Source organism: Mercurialis annua, linkage group LG1-X, assembly GCF_937616625.2.
Source record: "Mercurialis annua linkage group LG1-X, ddMerAnnu1.2, whole genome shotgun sequence".
Taxonomy (NCBI): domain Eukaryota; kingdom Viridiplantae; phylum Streptophyta; class Magnoliopsida; order Malpighiales; family Euphorbiaceae; genus Mercurialis; species Mercurialis annua.
The window spans coordinates 55,386,701-55,412,901 of record NC_065570.1 but is presented as its reverse complement, the minus strand read 5'-3'; the positions used below and the strand labels follow the sequence as shown (position 1 = coordinate 55,412,901).

The window sequence follows — 26,201 nt, the reverse complement described above, 5'->3', positions numbered from 1 at the left end:
GAGCTCTCGATATTTTAAAATAGTGCAAAAAATTCTTTAAATATTTAATTTAGAAAGATCACTTAGCCCCTCATATTTTTAGTTATTTTTGTGTGGTTTTTTTCAAACATGAGATTTATTTGCATAATTTAAAAACATTAAAGGCTTAAATGAAAAAAATAAAAAAAATTATGTACTCTTTTTAAATAACTTGAAAAGTTTTTTTACACCTTCTAACTAAATAATACATTAAAAGACGAAATTCAAGCAGTATCATTTGTAAAGAGCCAAACCAGTCTTCACCCAGTATATGGATTTCCGCAGATTTTATCAAACACTAACTAATCCAAATTCCAATCAGTGAACTTTTTCAGAAATTTTGATGATATTATCAGGTAATTAAAATGAACTTAAAATTTGATAATTACAAAAAGTACAAATTGAAGACATGTGACAAAGACACTTCTTCATCCTTTAAAAATAATCATATTGGACATCACTCATAAAAAAAAGTTGTATATTCAAGGATAAAATAAATTTATCAAATATAGTTTCATAAAGAATTTTATCAAACTAGTATTTCGACAATTTTATTTGTGTCAAATGTAGCAAACACATCAATTAAATAAAAGCAAACATAAAAAAATAAAAGTAGATTCAGCCTCTTTAATTTTTTTTAAGATAAATTATTTTATTACTAGAGTTGTAAAAATCTATTAATTTTCACGAAAATATATATATATATATATATATATATATATATATATATATATATATATATATATATATATATATATATTGTTAGTTCATGGCTATTTAATTTACAAACTAAAAATTATTTTTAAATATTAAAAACATGAAAAAATTATTACTTTTGTAAAGTTTAAAAAAATTACAAATATCAATTTATTCAACAATAATTACATAAAAAAGTAAAAGTTAAAAAATTAAAATACTAAAAAAATATTGTAGATTTTATAAAACTTAATAAATTTAATAAATCTTATGAATTAAAAAAAATAAGTTGAATTTTGTAAACGTTTTTAGATTTTATATTCACTTATGAACTAACATAAAAAAATGGCTAATTGTTTATTATCAATTTGTCTCCTTTTCTATTGTAACTAAAGTTATTGAATTAAAGCGATAATAATTTTATTAAGGATACATTTGACATATGCATCATAATATTAGATATATAGGAAAGTTTATAAATATAATTAGCTCCATGCCAACTCATATATTTTTACTTAGTCTTATTTTTATATTTCATCTATTATTTAATTCTATTATAAAATCATAGAGTTAGCCCAAAATTAATTATGTATAAATAGAAAAATTAACACTATGTTTTTTGTTTTTATAATAAAAATGGATAAATATGTTGACAACATCTCTAAAAATGAATTAACTGGTAATTTTTTTCGGATGGAGGTGGTATATATTTGGTTAAAGTTTTGGGACAAATATGGGAAGAATATCCATAAAAAAAAACTATTTAACTTCATTCTTATACTCAACACAAAATTTTAAGTATAGATAGAATAACTTTGAAGATTTTTTTAACTCAACCTAGATGTTTATTCTAATTAGGCCAAATGTTGTAAAAAGGCCAAATTTTTCACAAAAATTTCACAAAAATCTTGACCTTTCAATTTTGTCGATTTTGGCCAAAAACTGATTATTTGGTTTCACAAAAGTCCTGACCTTTTAATTTTGTCGATTTTGGCCAAAAATGGATTATTTGGTTTCACAAAAGTCCTGACTTTCAATATTTGGCATGCCACATAGGCGTCACATAGGCAAATTGAAATCAAATTGAGAGTTGGCCACAATTGAAACCAAATAATTTGTTTTTGGCCAAAATCGAAAAAATTAAAAGGTCAGAACTTTTGTGAAACTTTTATGAAAGGTTTGGCCTTTTTACGATATTTGGCCTTCTAATTTTTTTTTTGAAATCATCAAATCTCATTAAATCGAATATGAAACAGTTACATTTGTAAGAAATTCGGAATAATTCGAAAACTAAATCTGATGACCTGACATGGAACAGACAACATGCTGCCTGATTCGCAGATCTTACTTACGAAAATAAAAATAAATTATTAACTGTTTCGCTAAATAAGTGCAGTCTTCGATCACTCGTCGATCAAAACTTATCCAATAACCCACAAACTCAGAGCATTCCATTCAATCACCACTTGATAACTCCTTCATAAAAAAGAGACACCAAACTCCTACATAAAAAGGAGACAACAAACCTTTCACAGAGAAAGGACAACAAACCTTTCATAATGAAAGGACAACATAAAACATTCAGAAAAAAAAACAAACAATGAAAAACAAATAAAACTAATATAGCTCATAAACGATTCCATTTTATTGATGAAAGATCTTCGATCTATCTTCACTTCTTGGTAAATGAATTGCGCTTTCGTTAATAGATTTTAATCCATCAAAAAAATGAAAAAGAGTCGCTATTTATTGTATTCTATAAAATTAAAATAACATAAATAAAGGGATGGCTACCGTCAACAACAAAAATCAAACCATTGACGGCAGCCGGAGAAGAAATAAGAAGAAAACTCTTGGCGGCTAGGGTTTTTTTAGAGAGAAAAAAGAGGTTTTTATTTATGAATTTTATTTTAATTTTGGCAAATTTAATCACTCTTTGATACTGATTTCCATATCTATGAATTTTATTTTAATTTTGGCAAATTTTACGGTAGCTTGCACATCTATATATAAATAGAAGGGGTCTTTGTAGTTGTTACCTCAATAGTATCTACTATCTTCTCTATAAAAAAATAGTAATCATATGGCAAATACCATGCGTTTGTTCTCAATTGTTTTTCTTCTCCTTTTGGTTCTACTTCTCAATGGTAAATTCTGAATAACCTCCTTAATTTGCTAGCCTTACTTCTAGCTTTACTTGCATACTTTTGATTACTTTGAGATAAAGATAACCAGCAAGTTACTCGAATTTGAATAAAATTACATTCGAAATCAGCTCAATGTTGTCTATTCAAGCTGGATTTCGAGTTTATTTTTGTGTCAAATTTAAATTTTTAAATATTCAACTCGAAAAATTTACAAAACTAAACAAGTTCAAGATAATTTCTTTTAATGCTTATAGTTATTTACATTTACACTCCTAATTTATAAAGTTTAAAGTTCTAAAAATTCTCGACCTTTAAACTCCTTTTCAATTTCACTTTGACGTTGTAAAATCGCCAAATGTACCCAAACACACATTTTTGGTTTTCAATTTCATCCAATTTGTAAATTGGACACTTTTTCATTCAATTTTTTTTTAAAAAAACCTTTATAAATGACTTATCTGAACTCTTTTTCATTTGAAAAATTTAAGATAAATATTTTATTTGAATATTTTTTTAATGGAAAAGAAGTGAATTTAATATTTATGGGTACAATTGAAAGTGAAAAGTGTAAATTTGTGTATAATTAGCAATTTTACAACGTCCTGATAAAATCGAAAGGAGCTAAAAGTCAAATTTTTTAGGGATAGTTGGCCAATATATGAAGTTATAAACAAATAAACTCTAATTAAATGACTGGCTAGTCAGTATTAGTACAATTATATTTGTGATAAAATTAAATTTTAAAAGATATATAAAAGACCAAGTGGAATTAAAATGTTTTATCATCTGTCGAGTTCTATATATATAGATGGAGTTCGAATTAAGTTTGAAATTTTCAAAGAGTATATTCGATTACTCCTTAAATTAACATGCAACCCTCAACTTTCAATTATATATATATATATATATATATATATATATATATATATATATATATATATATATATATATATATATATATATATAAAGTAGCAAGTTTGTTCCATAGGCTTTCGTGAATGGGGCTCATGGCTTTCGAAGTCGAAATCACCCGCAATGGCTCTGATAGTTGAATTTTTTGTTCTTTCTCAAAGAGATCGTATTGACCCTCTTCTGAGACTATGGGTGAAGACTGGGTAGAAGAAGTTTTTAACCCCTTATCGCCGTGGAGGAGATTATGCCGCTTTCAACAAGAAGAAAAGAAGAATCCCTATATATATATATATATATATATATATATATATTTCTTATAGCAATTGTTATAAAGTTCATAAATCATATTTAAACTTTATTTGTTTTTTTGAAAAAAGGATCATATATTCCCCAAAAGTTTGACTCGAGTATTAAGTAAGCCTTCAATGTTTGCAAAGGTTTAAATATATCCTTAACATCTTAAAAAGTGAACAACTAGGTCCCCCGCTTTTAACAATAGGACCCCAACGTTTCATTTATGAGTCAAAATCAGGGTATGGTTGTTCACTTTTAAAACGTTAGGAGTATATTTGAACCTTTTTAGATGTTAGAAACTCACTTGATCTTGTAGACAAATTTTAGGGATATAAATGATCATTTTTTCTTTCTTTTTTACATGATGACGAAATTAGCTTTGATCGTACTTGGACATTATGCTGACATGAAATATTGTTCGTGTATGTATATTTGTATATGGTTAACAGAGATGGATTCAAAGGTAGTGGTGGCGCAGAGAAGGGGAGGAGGCGGGGGTGGTGAAGGCGGGGTGGTGAAGGCGGGGGTGGAGGCGGTGGAGAAGGCGGAGGTGGAGGAAGGAAGTGTGTGTCTCTAAGCCGTAGATATAGAGGGAGGTGCTTCAACTCCTACAATTGTGCTGCCGTTTGCGAAACTGATGGCTTTACCGGTGATAAATGCAAAGGCTTCCGTCATCGCTGTTTTTGCATTAAGAGTTGTGCTTAATTAATTACTACTCATACAAATAATTATGATTAGTAATTATTATTAATATAATAGTATATTGCAATTAAATGTCCATGATTTATCAGAATGAGATGATTTCAAATTTTCAAAAAAATGTTCACGTTACGGTACTGCTCAGTGTTGATGCATTATTGCTGTAGGAACTAGGAAGAGTATGGAGCCAGAAAAATATCAGATTGGTAGCAGGAAAAGAATCTTGCACACGAATATTCCAGTGTGAGGATAAATAATTATTACCAGCGTGCACAATTCACTTTAAAACAATTAAATTTAATAAAAGAAAAAGGATTGTAAATGCCAATCTAATATTTGGCCTGGAGATCAATTAAGTTCTTGATATCTGGAAAGGACAATAATCACCCTTAACATTTTCAAAAACGCTCTTTACTCCCTTATTATGAACGGATTTACTTTAAAATGCAAGTGCCGTTTAGAAGTTGCTTATAGGTTCTTTGTTTATAAACAACAACAAAATTAGGTCTCATAAACGCCACATGCATGATCTAATTGGTTCTCGGATTAAATATGAGGGGATTATTTAATCTTTGTCTTTTTCAATATCGAACAAAATCTAAAAATTAATAAAAAAATTATATTTTTGAATAGCACGATCATCATTTTTTTTTGGGGAGTAATGCACAATTCAGCTTATTTATTGAAATAAATTATATATGATTACTAAATTTTCTTTTAGTATAATATATATGTGGATTAATCAACATTTTCTATCATTTATATTGAAATGAATTTTGTTAAATTATTTAATCGAGTTTAAATTTCGATCTAATTTAATTCGATCTTAATGTTTAGCTAATGTAGTAATATTGGGAAAGATAAGAAAGAGATATGATGCACATGCATATGCAGAGAGACAGATACAGAATAGGTAGTGGTAGTGGACCTCTGATTCACAATAATGTCAGCATAGTGTGGCAGAAAGAAAAAGAAGATCGACAGATCAATGCAATTCATAAAGTTTTCAAAAGATAAAGTGAAAATCTTGCTTTAGTACTACCTTTGTTGTCATTATGAACAAGGATAAAAGAAAAACAAATAATTGAAGTTCCCAAATTATATTCTATTTAAAAATTAATTAGTAGTATAAATTTATATTAACATTAGAATACATAACACACTAATATTTACAATTTATTTTACAATTAATCCTAAAAAAATAAAATTTATATCGTTCTCAGTAAAGAAGCACAATATAGTGGATGACAACTATATATAATTCGTCGGTCATTAATTATATTATTTTTAATAATTTTTTTGTAATGTTTTATAATTTCTTCATTCCGCTCCCTTTTTTAAGAATAAATCAGTATTGTTTTTATCTTCGTCAATTCTCATTCATTTATTTTATTATGCATTGATGAGTGATTTTTTTTATCTTCTATATAAATATTTTATATATTGCAATGTGGCTTTAATTATAAAATTTATCACCTCGTACATAATATGTATTGCGATTAATTTGACCACCTAATAGAATAGTCTTGGCTCCGTCACCCGTTCACATGTACAACAATTGTATCCCCTTGTTCATAATATTTAATATTCCTTCCAGTTTTATTAATTGTCCATTTAGCAAGTGCATTTGTCTCTAATTACTTGTTTTTTTAAAATTTTAATGTGACTTGAACTATAATCTTTCAAATTTATTTGTTCCTAATAAATAATCTTATAAGTCAATTTACAGTGTATTTATTAGTTAATAGAATTATATTAGTATTTAGTTTTATAATTTAAGTTAAAATATTATGTCGGACAATACAATAAGGGAGAGAATATTTAGTTTTTATCATTAAATATCTGAAATTACAAATATAAGGTTACACAAGGTTGGGCTGAATAACCATTTGATATCGATTTATTTAAAGATGACATGTCAAGAAACTACTTACTCTCAACAAAAAAAAGAAACTACTTCCTTTGGTATGAAATGAAGATTTATGTTTATGGTAATTTGTTTTGGAAATGTTTGAACTTTGTCGAGATGGTTCCAAAATTTAAAAAATGGGGAACGTGCATAGTGTGCGATGGTGATGCAAGACAAGCGCCTCTGCTTGTCTTTCTATATATATAACACTACAAATGCCCTTACTTCCCTACCTCACTCTTTATCTTTTACTTCTTTGCATAATTTCTCTCTCTACAGACATGGCGCGTCTCTTCTCCACTGTCTTCCTCGTGATTCTGCTGCTTCTAGCCACTGGTACAAATTAAACTACTCTCTTTAATCATCTCCCACAACTCTGAATCACATAAATTTTACTTATTATTAAGTTGTTATAATGTTTTCAGTAATCGTATTTGATGTGTGTGGTGCGAGCAGGTATGGGGCCAGAGGTGGCGGAGGCGAGGACCTGCGAGTCGCAGAGCCATAAGTTCAAAGGGACATGCGTGAGCCGTTCCAACTGCGCTAACGTTTGCAAAAATGAAGGGTTTCCTGGAGGTCACTGCCGGGGTTTTCGCCGTCGCTGCTTTTGCACTAGGCACTGCTAGGTCTGTACGTGTTATGATGTTGAAGGTGTGGGAGTTATGAGAGTGCATGAAGTGAATAATAAGATGATGTTTGTCCGATGTTTATGTTTTTGTGTATTTGTTAATGTCTGTTTATGTTCTCCCTAATGGAATCTTAGTACTACTCTCTTGTCTTCAATCTTATTCACTAATCCTTTTCTCCATATATTGTTGGCTAGACTCTTACTCTTTTTCCTTTGATGTTCAAACATCATTTAAGATTTATGCAACATTTATTACTAACCCTAACATCCTAACATCCAAAACTGATTTTTTATCCATAATTATGATTTAATTAGCAAAAATATTATTAAATTAAAAATACTTTTGAGAATTTATTCTGTTAATTTGTCAAATTCTAACAATTATATTAAATATATTAAAGTATTAAATAAATAAAATGAAAAAATTAGTCCATAATAAAAATTAAAACAAAAAATATCTATATAACCTTATAAAAATATTTATATCATTATTAGACTAATTTTATTACAATAATTTTTTAGAATATAGTCTAAATTATTATAAAAATAATATAAAATTAAATTGTACTTTATTTGTATTAATTGTTTTTTTATTCTTTAAATATAATTGTTAGAATTTTTAAAATTGACATTTCAAACTATTTTATTTTTAAAAATATTTCTATTAATTTCATCATAATTGATAAATAACATCATTATATCATTCACAAATATACTGATCGGAGTCCATTTTACATTTAATAATTTACAAATTGTACAGTTCAATAATTTTAACAACAAAAGATGGTTATAAAAATTGGATGAGGAATTATAAAAAAAAAATGGATGAAGATGAGAATTTCTTCATTTTTTGAATCATTGGTTATTAGTGCAAGAAACAGCTTAAATGAACAAGCTTTGACACCTTGCTTCTAATTTATTCATTCTTTTGTACAGGGCTAGTTCGGGCGGCCCCTCGGCCTCTCGCAGGCGAGAATTCAAGTATCAATATTGAGTTCCAACCATCCTCTCTAATTTCACGACTGACCTGCTTTACAGTTCAAGCAGTTACAGTGTTGAAACCAGTGTTGCAAACATAATTTTTTTAGTTCTTTTTTGTTATTGTTTTCAATAGAGATAAATTCATTAAAAAAAGAGATCAAAGAATAAATATAAAAACTATATAACAATGAATAAATATACAGTCTTTTAAATACTCTAATCTAATAAAAAATTAAAAAACAGTAAAAAACATAAGTAAAAAATAATAATCGAAAAAAATTAAAAAAAAATCTCGCTAACTTGTCATCTTGACGCACAATAACGAATAAAGTCCGGTTAGGGAGGGTGTCTTAACTTGAATCACATTCAATTATGTCGATAAATCATTTGATCTATTAAAAATTCAAATTTTATAGATAAGTTCTTCACGATGAGTTAAAAATTAGGAAATTATTAATGACCATAAAGAAAACTTAAAGATATAATTCTTCCAAAAATTTACAAGTCCCGAAGGCTAGAAACCACCGACACTTACCAACACTTTTAACACGCATGAAGCATTCACATTCGATACTGTCCAGAAAAAAAAAGTATTCACATAAGATACTCTTTTCAATGTCAGACTCGCATTTTGGACAATATGTTCACCACTGTCTCTAATTACTAGTTACTCTACAGCCGTACTATATAATGAAGGTTTTCTTTTTTATAAAAATACTTCATTTATTGAAATTTTTATAAATTTTTTTTATAAAAATGTCCTTTTCAATAATTTATTAATAAATTATTAGTAAAAAAAATTTGAAAACTGCCAAATTTTATTAAAATAATATCAAAATACTTATATTTTTTTTTATTTGAAAACAACACTTTCAAAACAAAATAAAATAACACTTAATTTAATAAAAACATTGAACCTAACACTTAAAATTTTATTTCTTTATTGTTTTACATTTTAATGTATTTAATCCTTAAACTTTAAACCCTAAACCTTAAACCAAACTAAACCCTAAACCATGTTAAAGTTTAAATTTTAAATCATGCTAAACTATATACTCTAAACCCTAAACTCTAAACCATACTAATTCCTAAATTTTAAGCCCTACCATGCTAAATCATGCTAAACTCTAAATCCTAAACTCTAAAAAAAAATGAGTCTAGTGTTGGATGATGAAATAAATGTGATCAATCAAGTGTTAGATGATGAAATAAATGTGATCAATCAAGTGTTGGATGAAATAAAAAGGTGAAATCAAGTGTTAGATGAAATAAAAAGGTGGAACAGTATTGAAATCAAAAAAAGTACTCAAGTATTTTTAAGATTATTTTTTATAATCAAGTGTTGAGTGTAATTTTCTCTATTAGTGACTCATTAGTGTATTAGAAGTAAAAGAGGTATTTTTGCAAAAAATTTAAAAAATGAGATATAGTAATTTTCTATAATATAATCAAACCCGTCATACTATATAATCAAACAATTTCAATGAAAAATATTTCACGTGTTGTTCGTTTGACGAGATGCAATATTATACATAATGCGCACCATTCTTTTAGTTATATCAAATTTCCAGACTTGCTAAATATTAAAATTATTTCATTTGATCCGAAAAATTTATTTTATTTCAATTTAAATTTTAAAATTATAAATATTTAAATTGTTTTAGTGATTTTAAATTAAATAATATGACAACCAGATCTTGTCCCCGTTATACATTTTCTTATAACAATGACGATTAAATTTTTTTCGATCATTAAACATTATAGAAAATTGATTGCTCAAAATTTAAATTTTAATGTAGAAATAAACTAAATTGAATATTAATAATTAGAATAAAATAAAACAAAAATATAATGAACAGAAAATTTAGTGGCCCAATCCATTAGGGCTTTAGATGGGCTCAGGCCTGTCAGAGCTGAGGGCTAGCAATCAGGCTTAAACTGCAAAACAAACAGTACCCATGAGCGCCACGTGTAAGTAATCCAGTTGAGGCGCAGAAGAAGCCAGAAGCTAGAAATCCAGAAGCCTCTCCAAATGGAATCGAATGCAATGCAATTACCAGCCTCCTCCTCCCATTAACCAAAACGACAATCAAAAAAAGAAAAAAAAAGATGTTCTTCTTTTTTGCAGGAGGAGTAGAGCAGCAAGTGAGCAGGGTGCTGAAATCAGGTGTAGGCAGATGCATCAACTGTGGTTCAATGGCTGATCTTGTGGAATACGATAAAGTTGTAAAGCTATTCTTTGTTCCAGTCTACAGATGGCCTGCCAAAGAACCTTCCATGTACTGTAATAATTGTAATCTTATGTTCCCTCAATCTTTTCCTCCAACATCTCCCTCAGCTGCTGTTTCCGAGAGCTTAAGGTGCTATTCCTGTGACAGGCTCCTACATCCCGACTTCAAATTCTGCCCTTTTTGTGGAGCTTCTCTTTAATTTTTCCTGGCCATCATATATATCGCTTCTTGATTACCAGTTCAATCAGTTGATCTTTTTTTTTTACATTTTCTGGTGTATATATACTCTGTGATTTGTTTTGTTTTGACAGTGATCTTATTGTATCTGGTTACGTTGAGCAATTCAACATGTTTGTAGTTTTCTTTTTCAATTAAAAAATTTAAGTTTGAACAGTATTGATATCTTGCACAATCTCCTTGAAGCAGACAGAAAAAATGATGACGAGTGGCAAAGAAACAAGTTGAAAATTTGCAATTTCATTAGATATGATGTTTAATATACAACAGAGTTCAATCTTTTCAAACACTCTTGGCTTCTTCGGTTTTGAAACAGATCAAAAAAAAAAAAAAGTAAACAAAAAGAATCATAATGTACACAAAATCAATAAAAGGAAGTGTACAGTTTCTCCTTTTATCTTGTCAAGGAATTATATGCAGAACCAACCTCTCTGCCTCAATGTCCAACAACATTCTTTTTCGACAGACTAAAGCCGAATTGTGCACAGCAGCCTACCGGTGGTTGATTATTTGCAAGCCAACTCCAGAACTGTTAAGTTGGAAGAGAAAGGTTGATACTTTTAAGAGCATCACAACGAGTTAAAATCCATTCTCAGAGTGCATTTTTACGTTGATTTGCCGAAAGTAATCCCCTTTGCTCCGCTTTCAATAGCTTCTCTCCATAGCCTATACCTTACTCCTAGTTTATCATAAGAAACTGGTAAATTCCATACATTTGCACCATTAATCATCCTCTCTTGCTGCCCAAGCACAAGCCGTAGATCCTCATTTAGTACCTGTTTCATCCAAATCACAATGGATTAATCAGAAACGATGGAAAATGGAATAATAAAGAATGTACAAGTGATTATTCTGTTCAAACAATCTGTGGTGTTACCTGTTCTGCGAAATGTCTCCATAGAAGATGCATGAAAGGAATATGCTTTAACATTGGAGCGAAATCGAGTGACATTCTGTATAATAGTCTAGTCTTGTTTCTTGAAGAAGGCAAGCAAACATGGAGCTGATGAAGATGAGTTGCACATTGCGCTGTACTTTTACCCTCCAGTTTTCCAGGTTTTGAGATCCCAATGGTTGATAATACCATACAAGGTGGTCGGAATTCCATATCGATTGGATAGGGATCCCAGTATCCTTGGAACCCGGATGCCGGCGTTAAGAATTTTACCAAACTGAGATTCCAGAACAAACAAAAGAGGTTTAGATGTTAGTGTCAACTTTACAATTCTTATTTTCATGTATTCATCAACATTAGAGTAATGGAAGCAAAACCTCGGAACAGCCCAACCCTTTGCAAAGGTTGATGTATGAGTAAAAGGAGCATGTGCAAGGTCTAAGAGATTATCCAAAAGTAGGCCATGTTCCACCGGAAGTTCCATGACAATCTGTCAAGTTCAGGGTAAAGCACAAATGAGATAACTTGCTCGAAAAATTGTTGATTCCTAAACTTTAGCGATTCATTTTAATTTTCAAAAATGCTTCGAAAATTCCAGAACTTTGTATTTATAATATATTCTTGTAAAAAATATTGTTTCACCGATATTCATTTCAGCTTTTCCATGTCCGTACATTATAGATAAGAAAAAAATTATATATAGACCAAGTAGTATCAATCCTAAGCAATGAATAAAATAAAGATGCATCTTAAACAAACCTCAGCATGGATTTGAAAACCAGCGGGAGGCCGTAATGAAGGAATTGTTACTGCTGGAGGGTCACTGCCAGGCCAAACCCATATCATTCCCTCTTGCTCAAAACATGGCAATGATTTTATCTTTACGCTACGCATTTTTGTCGACGGCATTTTCTCACATTGTCCGTCCGTTGTGTACTCCCACCCTGACATTTAGTAATCACACACAACTCGATAATTAGATTTTTGCTAACTTATGTTATTCAGACTAGTACGGGAAATAACAATCAGATATATCCTTTTAATTCTTACTTACCATGGTAAGGACACTGAACTCGACCCTCGTTTACGGAACCAAGGTGAAGAGGACATGCTCTATGTGCACATGTATTTTGGATGCATCCAGGTTTCCCATCTTTACCTCGAAATAAAACCCACGGTTCCTCAAAGCAATCGATTGGAATCTGAAACCGAAAATGATTATTGAATTTGTAAAAGACACCAGAGTTATTCTTGTACTAAGTTTACAAAGGCTTCCAAGCGGATCCTTCTCCACATCTCAACGAAAAAAATGTCATGTTCACGATGAAAAATATGAATAGCGAAAAAAATGGAGGAAGAGCTTACCATGGTGTCATCCTTCATATCAGTGGTGAATGCAACAGGGTACCAGAAATTCTTGAGGTTAGAATGGTATGGTTGAACTGGACCTGAGACAATCAAGCTTTTCCGGGACGATTTCCTCTGTACATTATCCTGTGACTGAGTAGAAGTACTCGTAGAAGGTGATGATTGCTCAGTCTCTGTTGTGCTTCTATCTGGCAATAGCCTATCATTAATCAATACTTCCATGTCAGCTAGCTTATCTAGGGCAGTAGAAACCCTTGCTTCAGACAGATGAACCTGTTGTAATTCATGTGTCAAATATCAACGCTGACGGAATTTTAGAGCAAGAAACCTTATGTGGTGAGTCACGAATTAAATGATTTTATTCACTATAAATGGCTTTTCAAAATGCAACTATGTAACCAATTAAAGACATGTTGATGTTCGCAAACATTCAAATATTTCAGACAATCTATCCTGCTATGAAAAAAATTCTAACCTGTTGGTGAGCTTGTGATAATTCTTCTTGCAGTCCCGCAAGTTCCTTCTTCAACGTGCCAATAGACTTAAAATCGCGAGCTAAAGGATTCAGAACTTCTACAACCTACAGCCATGATTTTCAAGGTTAGAACTCAGAGCCTAAACTATAGTTGACAATATCAGATTCAAAAACTCGAAAGAATCACTTCAAGAGAATAAAAGTCTCAAAAACAAAACACATATAACTAAAGTCTGTTTACAAGTCAATTAAAATTAAATTGTCCGATATTCTCCTACTATGATAAACAGAAACTTGTCGAGTTCTGCATTTCGGCATTTCTGTTAGGGACTTTTTTCATTTTTTTCAATTCTGAAAATTTATATTTATAGCATATTCTTATAAAAATTTCGTTGTTTCTTGTTTCAATGTTTTCTTTTATACAGTTTTCATTTTGGTGCAACATAGTTCTCCTTGGCTAAATTTATAATATCATAATCATAAAATAAGAAGAAATCATATGAAGCTAAGAATAAGATACCTTTTCATGAAGTAGCATGATGGTAAGAACATCTTGTCGAGCTCGCCAGTCACAGTACTGAATATCATATCTAGCCACTTCAAGTGCTTGATATGCATCCAAGAACTTCCCTTTTAATTGTGGCATCCTCGATCTTGGATCCTCCACATCAAAAAGTGTACTCCATGCACTCTTCTTATCCAGCACCCCACCTTCCCCCCCAATCACCGCAAACACCCCAAACCCGGTCCTCACCTCCTGAAAACACCACACACATTTTTCTTATAATTAAACACCACACACATTAATTACAGTACAAGCTACATAACCATCTAAGGAGTAACAAGAATCTAGACTTTTGCAGAGAACTAAAACCAAAACCAAAATCACACTCACATTATTTAAACTATGCCTTAACAACAATCTTAGTTAGAACTGTAAGAAAAATGGAAAATGCTGGTCAAACAACATTTTTTTTTCATAAAAATAGGTTATAACTTATAAATTTTAAGTTTCATATAAAGCATTTTCACAAACAGAAACCAGCTGCTGAAATATAGGAGTCAGAAAAGTTTCCGTGCAACATGGCTTAGAACTAATAAATCAAATCAATATATAAGTGATCACCTAGATTAGCAACCACTGAGATAAGCTTACTATATTAAAATCCTGCACACAAAATTCATGCAAAAGTTGTAACTTAATATTAATGTTTTACCAATGAGCTATAGCTCAAATGGTATAAGCGGTATAAGCGGTGGGCAGGAAAGTGCTTAGATAGCGGATTTAATTTCTCCCACAAGCACTTCCCCTTCCCGGTTATAAAAAAAAATATTAATGTTTTCACCAGATAAAATCCACCAAAGTCTCAAAAGTTGGAATTTACCTATTTTAAAACAAGCTTGGGACACCCAAAAAATAGATGATCATAATAACAAATATAAAAAGATGCCATATTTATTCTTTAAAAGAGAAAAAAAAATCATTACTGGAAAATTCTAGTAAGAACAGCAACTACCCAGATAAGCAAAGCAGAGAGTAACTAAAATTAGTACCTTTTTAGAGTAAAATTTAGATGTTCTACAGAAAGAAATTGGCAAAGAGAGAGCTGCAGCTGTAGCAACAGTGTTCATGGCGTTTCAAAACAGCTTACAGTTACAGCCTACAGACCACAAAAAAAGAAAAAAAAGAGAAAACGAAGACCATTTTAGTCAGGAAGATTTATTTGTTGATAAGAGGTTGATATTTCGCGCGATCTACGGTGACCTGCCATAGGTTGCCACGTGGAGAAACGTGGACAATATAGTCGACAACGTGGCATCTCCTGCTGCCACATGTTGAGATAAAGAGGATCTTTTGGTTGTTGCAAGGTGTAAGGTTTTACTATCCTGGCTCTTGCCAAGTCGGATTTTGAAGATATATTTCTTTATCCCTTTGCGATTATGTCTTTTGTCTTCTTCAATTTTTAAACACAGCAATAATATATTAGATCGTGAGGTGGATGCTAGAGTTTATTCGTAAATAATAACAATAAAGAGTACAAATGGAAGAAAATAAATCTACTTCATTCTCCCATATATTTTTTTTAGGGACATTCTCCCATATATAAACATAAGAAAATCTACCGACGGAGTTGATCCAAGTGGTAAGCGGCTTGACATCGCTTAAGTAAGGTCTCTGATTCGAATCTTGTGAATGCAGGAAATCTCCGCTGGCGCGACGCGGATCGGATCGGGATCAGTCAGGGCGAAATTCTGGAAACCGGATGGGCAACCAAAAAAAAACATAAAAAAATCAAGCTTAAGGCGTAGAAATCTCCTTCAACTTTTAATAAAAATATACTTATATCCTTTAACTATAATTCAGTTCAACTTGGTCCTTAAACTTGCAAAATCGGAGCAATAACTTTTTCTCTAATGGAAAAATAAATAAAGTTAGTCTGAAAGACTGAGTTGCAACAGTTTTACAAGTTTAAAGGTTAAGTTACGTCAAACTAAAATTTAAAAATATAGATATTTATTTCACAAAAAATTATCCCTTCAAATTTAATTTTTCGGTCAATGTTTAATTTTAAATAAAATTTTAAATATGTAGATACGTCTTTAATAAAAATATGCAGATACAGCCTTCAAATTTTATAGAAAAAAATTATCTCTAAATTTTAATTTGGTATTTGGCCCCCTAAAATTATAAAATAGAGGTAACTCACCCTTCAGACAAACTCTGTTTATTTTTTCATTAAGAAAATCATATGTTTGTATAAATATAAGAACCGGGTTGAACCCAATTAGCTTGTAAGAACATGATTATTCATTCATTAAAAATTGAAAGTTGTATCTGCATTTGGCAAAATAATTATTACTTTCAGTATCCTATGAATATAAAAAGGCTTAATTGCGCCAAAAATCACAAACTTTCGCGTGTTTTTGGTATTTAATATAGACTTTTTTTCTTGTCATATTTAATATTAACTTTCATTTTTTAGCATATATGTCCACAGAACCGTTTTGGATGTAAAACGGCGTCGTTTTGCATCAAAACCGACACAAAATTTCAAAGGAGACGCAACCATGGATAAATATGTATAGCTGCGAATAAAGGACCAATTCACCTCCCCACCTTGGTACGGAATATCAAGAGTCATTTAGAGACTTTTGGGTCAAACTAACCCGATTGTATTTTCGTATCAAAAACACTTAAAGAGAGTGGAGATATCACCCTCCTAAACTATATAAAACTGAATCAATTCACCTCCCCATTTTCACCGGAAACTGCTCCATTCCATCGCCAACTGCCGCCGTAATTATTTTTTTCACCGAAATTCTTTTTTTCCAACATAAATTTTTCCCCCAGTGAAGAGCAGAACAGACTCATCTCAGTTTCAAAAAAAGATTGTAGGGAAAAAAGGTTTCTGACGGGGATGTCAAAGTCGACGACGGTTTTTTGTGAATAGTCACTTCTAAATTTATAAAAAGTTCTTTTTTGAAATTTTTAAGTACTGATTTAAAAAATTGAAAAAATATGAAGGGATTGTTTTAGATTTTTTTACCAATTATTTTATGGAGAGTGTTTTAAACGCGGGTTGAGAATGGGCGAAGATGAAGGAGAGGCTAATTTGATGCAATTTGACATAGTTGCGAGTCTGTTTGACCAAAAATCATCACAATGAGTTTTTTTGATATTTCTTAGCAAGTTGAGAGGGGAATTGAGCCTTTGTTCATATAGCTGATAAGGTTAAAATACGGAATACGATAAAGTTGCGAGTCTGTTTGTTCATTTGTAATCGCAGACAACACTGCACGCTGTGCCGTACTGCCGTTTTACACATATGACATAACAGAGAGTGTGCCGTGTGCGACTGCGGGCAGCAAAAGCAATCTTAAGATTCTAAATTGGGAAGCACCCCTTCAAAACTACCAACGACCATATAAAAACAGTTAACTTAGCAAACCAAAAAAAACTAAACTCTTTCCAATCATTAGTTTGCTGGCTCCGTTTATTGCGGTGTAGAGAGAGCAAATCGCAGTCCCACACTATTGGAAATGGCGAGGAATCAAAATGAGAGCAATAAGAGAGCAGGCACCTTCTTTGTAGCGACTCTTATCCTGTGGTTTACATCAGTTCTGTTTGAGATACTCTTCAATAAACGCAGAGAGCTGTCTTGGATCATCGCCGGAACTTTCTTCTTCCAAATTGCCAATTGGGCTATTCGATTTCTCGTCTCTCGTGACCCTCTCTTTGTCAATACTTCAGTTTCTTTACTCCACTCCACTATTACCTCTGTTTCAGGTTCTTTTTCATTTTTCTTTTTGCTTCTATGCACTACCATCTTCCATTTTACTCTATTTCTTAACCTGGGTTTGTTATTAACTTGGTGTGTTTATTTTAAGAATGTTCGGCTTGTTATGTTTTCAAGAGCATGATATTTTAAGCAGTTATAAAAGGGAACCTATGCTGCATGTTATAGTGAAGGAATGTGGGTAATTAAGATGGTTAACTGTTTTACAAGTGTTTGATATGTGTGGCTAGGTTTTACTGAAATGTTAAACTGCCCAAATGATATTTATTTTATTTATAAAACCAGGTTATTAATGTAAAGTTTTGGTTTTCAAAATTTAAATGGAATGCCTAAACGTAGGATTCGATGAGTTCATGTAACCTAAATGTGCTCTAATAGAATGTAATATGATTGAGACAATATTTGGAGTCATAGTTTTCATATGGCTCTTTTGAATAATATTTGATGAAAGTAGTTGCTAAGATTAGGATAGGACACAATCTCAAGTTCAGATCTTATGCAGTTGAATTTACATGAACAAGAAGTTGTTTAGTTGATGTTAAAAGAATAATACAATGCTTCGTCTTATGAATTTTAAATCATAGTTTTCAGTTTTACATGATTATCAGCAAACGCATAGAAAATGACAGTTCCAATTCCAGATTTAATGCTTGATTAAAGAAAATGTTGCTGATATGTATAACTCGAAGTGGAGTTTAGACAATTATTATACATATATAGTTTGTTTAGCTATAGAATTTTTTAAAAGCATAGTGCTAAATTTTGTTCTCGTTGAAAATATAGGTGATTTATTCATATTCATTGTCCTAAGGGGATAAATTTAAAGTTCCATTTAGAATAATCTTTGCATAATGCGCCACGAAATCAGATAAATACCGTCTCTCAGTAGAAGTGTACTCATTCATAGATAGTTTTAGAAATGTATATGTTAATTTGCATCAATATAATCTTCAGATTCCTAAATGTTTGACGCCATTTATTCTTCTATTGACATTTCTCTTGTTCCTTTTCCGGATTTGTTAATTTTGGTTTGGTACTTGTGTTGTCCTGCTTCCCGTGCAGTCGTATTCATTGTAGTTCACCAGTTTCTAAGAGATGGTTCGAGTGGGATGTTTGAGCATTCACAGCTCATCGGAGGTACTTGGCAGTGGGCATACCCTACTTTGTGTTTCTCATGTGGTTATTTTGCTTATGATCAGTTGGATATGCTGCTTTATCGATTATACAGTGGCTTGATCCCTTCCATACTCATGCACCATCTCATACTTCTCATTTGCTTTACGCTCGCTTTATATCGGAATGTCACCGTCAACTACCTTATTCTCACCCTGATTTGTGAGGTATGTTTATACAAGCCTCTTCTGAATCTATTCTCATGCTCATTTGTAGCTAGGGTACAAATCGGACACCTAAAAATGATTCATGTTTCGTAAGAATGAGGTTCACGATTCATGACTCATAAAAATGAGGTTCATCATTCATATTTCATAAAGTTAAGAATACCTTTAACATGATTGTCACTAGGATAAGCAAGCCTAAGCAGTAATCTTATGCTTATTCACATGTCATTCTGAATCTGAAATTTAAGATCTTTTCGGAATCCAGTTGCATTCGATCTTCTTACACGTGAGGAAAGTGCGACGGATGGTTGGTATTCGGGATACCGAGAGCAAAAGAGTGAAGTTAGAATGGGTACTTAATTGGGGAACTTTCATTTTTGCAAGATGTTTATGTCACACCCTAATCACGGTCAAGCTACTTAGAGATGCTTCCAAGTTTGAAAAAGGTGTAGAATTGCCACTTGCTTTATTTGGAATGGCTGGAATGAATTTTCTGAATGTTGGTCTTGGGATTGATCTATTGAAAGCTTTTAAAAGAGAGAGATAGGCTTTGATAAGTAATCATAATCGTCATGAATAGCAAAAAGAAGATGGAATTAAGTGTATCTTAATTTGTTATTTGTTTGTTTAAATTGTTATATCGTACTACTATATTTCTGTAATTTTCATCTAACGTAAGAAATGAGCATAGTAATTAGAAGAATATGTAATCAAAAATAAAATGGAGGTCCTACCGGGAGTCGAACCCAGGTCGCTGGATTCAAAGTCCAGAGTGCTAACCACTACACCATAGAACCATATTTGATAGAAGAAACTGAGAAAGACACTTCACTTTTGTATCTCTTATTAATTGTCGTATATGCCTTCTTTTAAACTCTAGATAAATTAGAGTAACATGCAGTTTAATAAAACTGAAAAATAAATTTTGAATTTTAAATGTTGAAAATAATAATTTTTAACTTTTTTTAAATGCTAAATTAAATAAATCTATTTGCTAACTGTAATTATTAAAAATTAATATATTTACATATTAAATTTTTGAACATTAACTATTTTCCGGCAAAAGAAAGAACATTAACTATTTTTTAAAATGAATCATGTCATGCGTCATATACTCATTTAAGAATGGATAGACCTTTTCAATCCGAGCACGATCCGTTTAACAAATCGTCTCAAAATGTCAAAGACAAATACAATATATTTATTAAATGAGTTAACACGTGTCGAACTGTCTAATTCGTTTATTTTATAAAACAGATCATAAAAGATCACATGTAACCTGTTTAACCCATTTTCCAATTAAATAATTACTAATCCAACAATAAGTCTCCAAAATAATCATAAATCTTAATACAACAAATAATAATTAATAAATTATAATGTATGATGAGTATATTTAGTCACATATAATTAATTTAATTAATAAATAAATAGAATTAAACTTATCTTGACATGTTCAACGGGTTTAATCTATTTAAGCCGATATTTAACCGTGTTAAAAATGGGTTGATCCGTTTATGATGCGAGTCCATATAAACAACCTAAACCCGCTTAATTTCGTGTGACGGGTCGTGTCCGAAGCGGCCAACCCTATTTAAACGTTTACAAAAGAGTTTGTTTCATATCAAGATCGAACAACAATGGGGTGGTGGCGCAGTTGGCTAGCGCGTAGGTCTCATAGCTTCTGAGTTATCCTGAGGTCGAGAGTTCGAGCCTCTCTCACCCCATTTCTTTTTCTTCTATCACCTTATCAGCTTTTAACAATTGGACTCTTTAACACGACCATTTACTGAGCAGTGCATACAGACACTAAAGTAAATTATATATAAAAAAAAAAAAGGCACTTAAAATTTGCTTGGAGAACTCAATCATGTGTGATGTATAGTGAACTTAAAGTTAAATGAACAATGCTGATTAAACAGCATTTAATCAACATCCAATAAATCTGTCTTTACAATCCAAAAATCATGGTTACATATTGTTTCCACCACTTCCCTACTTAATCCTGTCTAAATTTCCAGTTGTATTCCATTCTTACTTCGCGAGAAAAACTTTGCAAACCCCCCATTTCGGCTTTTCTCAGAACTTATGTGATTCGATGGAGCTGATGCTGTCGACGAAGACGATGATAATGGCGGCGAATGCCCTTCGGCTTTATTGACTGAAGGACCAGAATTCTCACTAGAATCTCTTCTAGGTGACAATGTGTCACCAGAATCTAACTTCCATGGTTCTCCACTAGCTTTAGCTATCAGCGATTCGTCTGCGAAAAACTCCGGTATGCTGGCGGTGTCTATTAAGAAATCCTCAAGGGTTGCTAGAGATTTCAGTTGCTTCCCTAGAGATGCTATTGTTTTCTGGCATTCAGCCAGTTTCCCAGCAGCTACAGCTAGGTCCTCCTGCCAGCCATAATTCATACATTATATGTGGGACACTGTCAATCTCTGACCAAAACATTGTGCAGAATTCCATGATAGAGGATAGGAACTAAAATGATTCTGTAATGCAGACGACATGGTTGAGCAAAAACCGAAAACCGGTTATCCGAATGAATCAAACCAAATATAAGTTTATTGTATGGTTAAAAAATGTCGGTTTGGATGTGAATAAGTAAAAAGTTTACTTTTGATTTGGTTTAGTTTCTATCATTGGTTAACCAAACTGACTAAAAAAATGAACATCAAAACAACATCATTTCAATTAGTATATACATATGTATAAATAGTATTATATAAAATATAGTTATGTCAAATATATATGTAAATAGTCCATAGAGATTAAAATAAATATAAATTTTATATATTAATTTAGTTACCAAATGTAAATTTGGTCTAAATTTATATTAACCAACTCAAATTGAAGGAAATGGTAAATTTTAAGTAACCGATTAGAAATGTGATACTATAAATGTTCAAAATAGTTTGATTTTCATTTATAAAATTTAGTTTAATTTTAGATTTTATTGAACTAAACCAAACCAAACCGAACCTCCACGACACAAGTATATAATACTAACCTGCTTTATCTTTGGCTCACAATTTGTGCTTGCAGTTCTATGGAGTTCAACTTCCAGTTTCTTTTCAGAGAGTTCTTCTTCCAATGCCTTACACTTGACTCCGGCTTCGGCTGATAGAACCCTCTCTTTGCCAATTTCTGCCTCTAATGAATTAACCTTTGAAGCCATTGCCCGAGCCTCGACTTCCCTGCTAACAAGCTGAGATTCAATTTGTTGCTTTGATTCATTTGACATTGATACCTCTTTTCGGAGTTTTTCCAACTTCACTTCAGCCTCTCTTAGCTGAATCAGGAATTTTTCGTTCTTCTCTTCACTTATGGTGAGAGTCATTTCCAACTCGGTTCTCTCTTCGTGTAGCTTCTCCAACTTCTCTTCAAATTCAGATTTCTCTCCTTCCGTCTTCTGTAGGTTCGCTTCCAATTCAAGTTTTTCTTCTTCCATCTTTTGTAGCTTCACTTCCAAATCAAGTTTTTCGCATTCCATCTTCTCCAGTTTCTCTTCCAATTCCTCTGTTCGATGAATCATAATTTCAAGTTCAGCTCTCAATGAGCCTTCCAAGTCGTTAGATTCTTTGACAGTAGCTTCTGGTTTAGAATTATGGGTTTCACTTTCGGTCTCAGGTAAAGCTGCAAGCCGTTCCATTTCGAGAAAATCATCCATGAGGTCAATTTCAATGGATGAGGAAGGAATATTTCTATTAGCAGCTTTATCATTTTTGACTTGATCGAGACCAGAAATTAATGCAGATGCCCATGAATCTGAGCAACTTGGCTCGGATTTATATGGCTCCGAGATGCTCATTTTGCGAGTATCAAGCTCCACTGCATTAAGCTTCTCCCCACCACTATCTGAATGACTATCAGTGAGAGATTCAACATACATTGAAGAAGCGGTAGAATTTTTATGATCAAAAAGTGATGTTGATTTGAAAGACATGGCTTTTAGCCTCCGACACTCAGCTTCAAGCTTTGCCACTTTCTTAATGCTTTCCAAGTTTTGCTTGCTCGCCATTTCAGCTGCTTGTGTACTCAAGTCCCTTTCAATTGTTGCAACTTCTAACTCCTCAGATAGAGATAGGAGTTCAAGATTAAGGGAAGCATTATCTTTCTCCAAATGCTCGAGCTTCTGAAGTAAATCTCGATCAACCTGAGGTGTAGGTTCTGATTTAGCAGCCTTCAACTCGAGAAGTTGCCTCTCAAGTTCAAGTTTAGTTGATTCCCATTCACCGGTTTTCTTAGCTACAGTTTCATGAACCTTTTCTTCTTGCTCGTCTCTTGCCTGTCTTAATTGCCTAACACATTCCTTGAGGGCCCCATCAAGATGGCTCGCCCGATCTTCTAGTACAGAGTTCTGACGAATTACAGCTTCAAGTTGTTTCTTTAGAGCTGCTACTTCATTTTCTGCCTTTTCCCAGCCTAAACTTTTACAGGGGAAAGATATGCGCTTAGAACAAAATGGGAATTGCTATACCTAGACACAGAAACTCATCATATAAAATTTGACAATATGAACATTTAAAAGCTGTGCTATCTTTTAGCACTAGATTATTGGAGAATAATATGCATATAAACAACAACAAAGTACATTTCTAATGTTTTATATATACATCCAAAGAAGTAATGGAAAATGTTTATTCAATATCAGTATCTAAATAAGTACCTGCAACAGCTTCTTCAGCAACTTTGGAGTGCTGCTTTACTAAATCATCTTTGGCGCTAACATTGACAAGAGCCGCTGATAACCTCTCTGTTAAAGTCTTAATGCTAACATTGACGTCTTCATCCCTTGATGCAGTTTTGGATGTAACTTCAGGAGATTGAGAGTCATTATTCGGGGATGCCTTTAGTGGGTCCTAATTCAATGATGAAAGAAAACCGGTGAAACCAGTAATACAAACAGAGCAAAGATTATAAATTTACCACATAAAAACAAATGCCAGCTCATGCAGGAACCAGCTGAGTAAATTACAGTTTTGCATAAGGAAGCATGAAAAACAACATCATTTCGTTGATGATTAAAGAACAAGAAGCGACGGCAAAGTTTCTGCCAATTCTATCTGCCAAACAATGAAAAAATCCCAACTCCCACAGTCTATTCAAGGGCCAGGATAACTTTTCATGTCTCTCATTTGTAAAAGTTTATCTGAGCTTATATATTACAACAAGTAAACTCCTAAATTACTTTGTGGAGAAAATTGTGAGAGCATTCTATTCCTTTATCAAAGCATTGAGATTAAATTTCCAAACTAAAAGCCTGTTCTAAATGATGTCTCTAATTTCAAATGCATATCAATGAAATTTCTTGAAGCATTCAAAATCAGTGCTTTCAAATAGGAATGGTTTGATAACCGAAACTAACGAAATGGGAAGAAAACTACAGGTAAATGCCAAATTCCTCCAACCCTCAAATTTTCAGGTGAAACTGCAAGCACATATGGAAGAGTTCTACATGACAACAATGAAGTTTAAAAGTCAAAGTTAATTCCTAATTGTGGGGTTTGACAGGATGATAGCTACCTACCTGTTCATCAGAAAATCTCTCAGAATGTGAAGATATTGATCCGGAGCTCTCAGTTTCGCCAGGGCTCCTCTCTGAAGACTTCCTCTTCCACAACCATTTTCTCTTCTCCATCACAAAATCCGGGGCTACAGCTCTATCTCGTCAAAGATCACATATATTTATCTGCAAATCAGTTTCCACCATTAAAATGAAGCTACCACAAGCATAAACAAGCTACCAGAGAATGTCTACAACAAATTTGTATGAATATTGCAAACACAGCAGATAAGATTCAGAAATACTTATTCACTATCTCTTACATACTCAAACATTAAACAAATGAAGCCATAACTTGACTTCTCATATTTCCAGCTTAGCTTGAAATCTACCCAACTACCATCTAACAGCACCACCACCAACAACTCAATTTAACAACCCAAATATCACCAGATTAAGTTAAGCTACCAAAACGAATGCTTTTTCCCCTGAAACTACACCAAATAGTAAAATTACTGGAAAACCATTGTTCAAAACAACCCAAAAATTGAAAATAACATTCAAATATACAACAAGAACAATAAGAGCCAGGTGGAGAAGTAGAAATTTAGCATCAATGAAACAGTAGCAATTCAGAAAACCAAGAAAACCCAGAAATGCAAAATCCAAAAGAATTCCCCAAACTCTGAGCAAATAATCAAAGATTTCAAAGCAAAAGAAAAAAAGAAAACTGGGGAATTAAGAATAATATAATCTGAATAGAAAGAAAAACCCAGATCAAACATAATACCTTTGACTGGAGAGAGCAAAAGAAAGCTGGAGATCAGATGGGAAACTAGTTCAGTTATAAATGTGAACGAAAAACAAAAAGTGGGCTATTCAAGATTCAGAATAAATGAAAAAGTAGAACCCACAAATTAAAAAACAAGTGAAGAAAATGGAGAAGTCTGCAAAAATCTGAGGAATGTCAGTGGCCTGGGTATGAGCAGATAATGTGGGTTTCTATTTCTTGTTTTATAGCAAGCTCTTACCTTATTTTCTTTTCTCTATAAAAAATAAGGAACAGCATGTGATTTGAGCCGTGAGTGAGTGAGTGAGTTTGAATGAATTCAAAATGATAATAAACATAAAATAAAATTGAATTTTTTTAACTTTTTGCTATTGGTTTCAATTAATAAATTTTGTTTTTATTGTGGATTTTAAATTGGGTTGTTCTTATTCCCGCCCATAAATGAGGAGTTTCATCGCATGATTGTGTAAACAACAGAAACAGATATGTAAAATTTAAAAGTTGAAATAAAATGATTTTTGAATTTTTGAAAATGGTTGCAGAGAGACGCTCTTCTTGTCCTTGAAATTTGAGTCGTCTTCTTTAATTTTTAACAGTGCTCTTTAGTTTGTCACTTTCTGTGGAGTGGGTGGAGGAGTTTAATCCTGTAATGACGACTGCAGTTTGTGTTGTCTGTTCTCTTCGTTCGGATCATGATGTTGTCTTCAGATGAGTGCTGATTTTAGATCAAACGGTTGGTAGTGTATGAGACACGCTAAGTAGAGAAAACCT

General features: G+C 32.0%; 5 protein-coding genes and 2 non-coding genes across 10 annotated transcripts; 4 read left to right on the top strand and 3 right to left on the bottom strand.

Moving 5' to 3' along the window:
- Positions 1 to 6,887: 6,887 nt before the first annotated feature.
- Positions 6,888 to 7,458, top strand: LOC126679373 (defensin-like protein 2). The gene is made up of 2 exons (XM_050374396.2): positions 6,888 to 7,011; positions 7,132 to 7,458. Exons 1-2 carry the CDS (start codon positions 6,891 to 6,893, stop codon positions 7,299 to 7,301), a joined length of 291 nt encoding a protein of 96 aa, XP_050230353.2. The 5' UTR covers positions 6,888 to 6,890; the 3' UTR covers positions 7,302 to 7,458.
- A 2,822-nt stretch (positions 7,459 to 10,280) lies between these two features.
- LOC126679365 (uncharacterized) lies at positions 10,281 to 11,099 on the top strand. Its single transcript, XM_050374383.2, has one exon. It carries the CDS (start codon positions 10,394 to 10,396, stop codon positions 10,712 to 10,714), a length of 321 nt encoding a protein of 106 aa, XP_050230340.1. The 5' UTR covers positions 10,281 to 10,393; the 3' UTR covers positions 10,715 to 11,099.
- Positions 10,977 to 15,196, bottom strand: LOC126679285 (chlorophyllide a oxygenase, chloroplastic). Its single transcript, XM_050374282.2, has 9 exons — positions 15,045 to 15,196; positions 14,011 to 14,247; positions 13,491 to 13,595; positions 13,013 to 13,288; positions 12,702 to 12,849; positions 12,407 to 12,591; positions 12,025 to 12,137; positions 11,630 to 11,924; positions 10,977 to 11,528 (listed from the first exon to the last, which is right to left on the bottom strand). Exons 1-9 carry the CDS (start codon positions 15,120 to 15,122, stop codon positions 11,358 to 11,360), a joined length of 1,608 nt encoding a protein of 535 aa, XP_050230239.1. The 5' UTR covers positions 15,123 to 15,196; the 3' UTR covers positions 10,977 to 11,357.
- Positions 15,197 to 17,256: 2,060 nt separating this feature from the next.
- LOC126679346 (uncharacterized) lies at positions 17,257 to 19,831 on the top strand. The gene is made up of 3 exons (XM_050374364.2): positions 17,257 to 17,778; positions 18,851 to 19,128; positions 19,394 to 19,831. Exons 1-3 carry the CDS (start codon positions 17,532 to 17,534, stop codon positions 19,673 to 19,675), a joined length of 807 nt encoding a protein of 268 aa, XP_050230321.1. The 5' UTR covers positions 17,257 to 17,531; the 3' UTR covers positions 19,676 to 19,831.
- Positions 19,832 to 19,853: 22 nt separating this feature from the next.
- TRNAQ-UUG (transfer RNA glutamine (anticodon UUG)) lies at positions 19,854 to 19,925 on the bottom strand. Its single transcript has one exon. It is a non-coding gene; the product is annotated as a tRNA-Gln (tRNA).
- Positions 19,926 to 20,770: 845 nt separating this feature from the next.
- On the top strand, positions 20,771 to 20,855 carry TRNAM-CAU (transfer RNA methionine (anticodon CAU)). The gene is given in 2 exon segments: positions 20,771 to 20,808; positions 20,820 to 20,855. It is a non-coding gene; the product is annotated as a tRNA-Met (tRNA).
- A 123-nt stretch (positions 20,856 to 20,978) lies between these two features.
- On the bottom strand, positions 20,979 to 26,004 carry LOC126679257 (filament-like plant protein 3). 4 transcript variants are annotated; one of them, XM_050374250.2, is made up of 6 exons: positions 25,431 to 26,002; positions 24,968 to 25,134; positions 24,665 to 24,826; positions 23,804 to 23,996; positions 22,145 to 23,559; positions 20,979 to 21,527 (listed from the first exon to the last, which is right to left on the bottom strand). In XM_050374250.2, the coding sequence occupies exons 3-6, from the start codon at positions 24,773 to 24,775 to the stop codon at positions 21,138 to 21,140; spliced, it is 2,109 nt and encodes a 702-aa protein (XP_050230207.1). In that variant the 5' UTR covers positions 24,776 to 24,826; positions 24,968 to 25,134; positions 25,431 to 26,002; the 3' UTR covers positions 20,979 to 21,137. The 4 variants fall into 4 exon arrangements, with proteins under 4 accessions (XP_050230207.1, XP_050230215.1, XP_050230223.1 ...); XM_050374258.2 differs by lacking the exon at positions 24,968 to 25,134 and having other exon boundaries at positions 25,431 to 25,456; positions 25,672 to 26,002; XM_050374266.2 differs by lacking the exon at positions 24,968 to 25,134 and having other exon boundaries at positions 25,672 to 26,002.
- Positions 26,005 to 26,201: the final 197 nt, after the last annotated feature.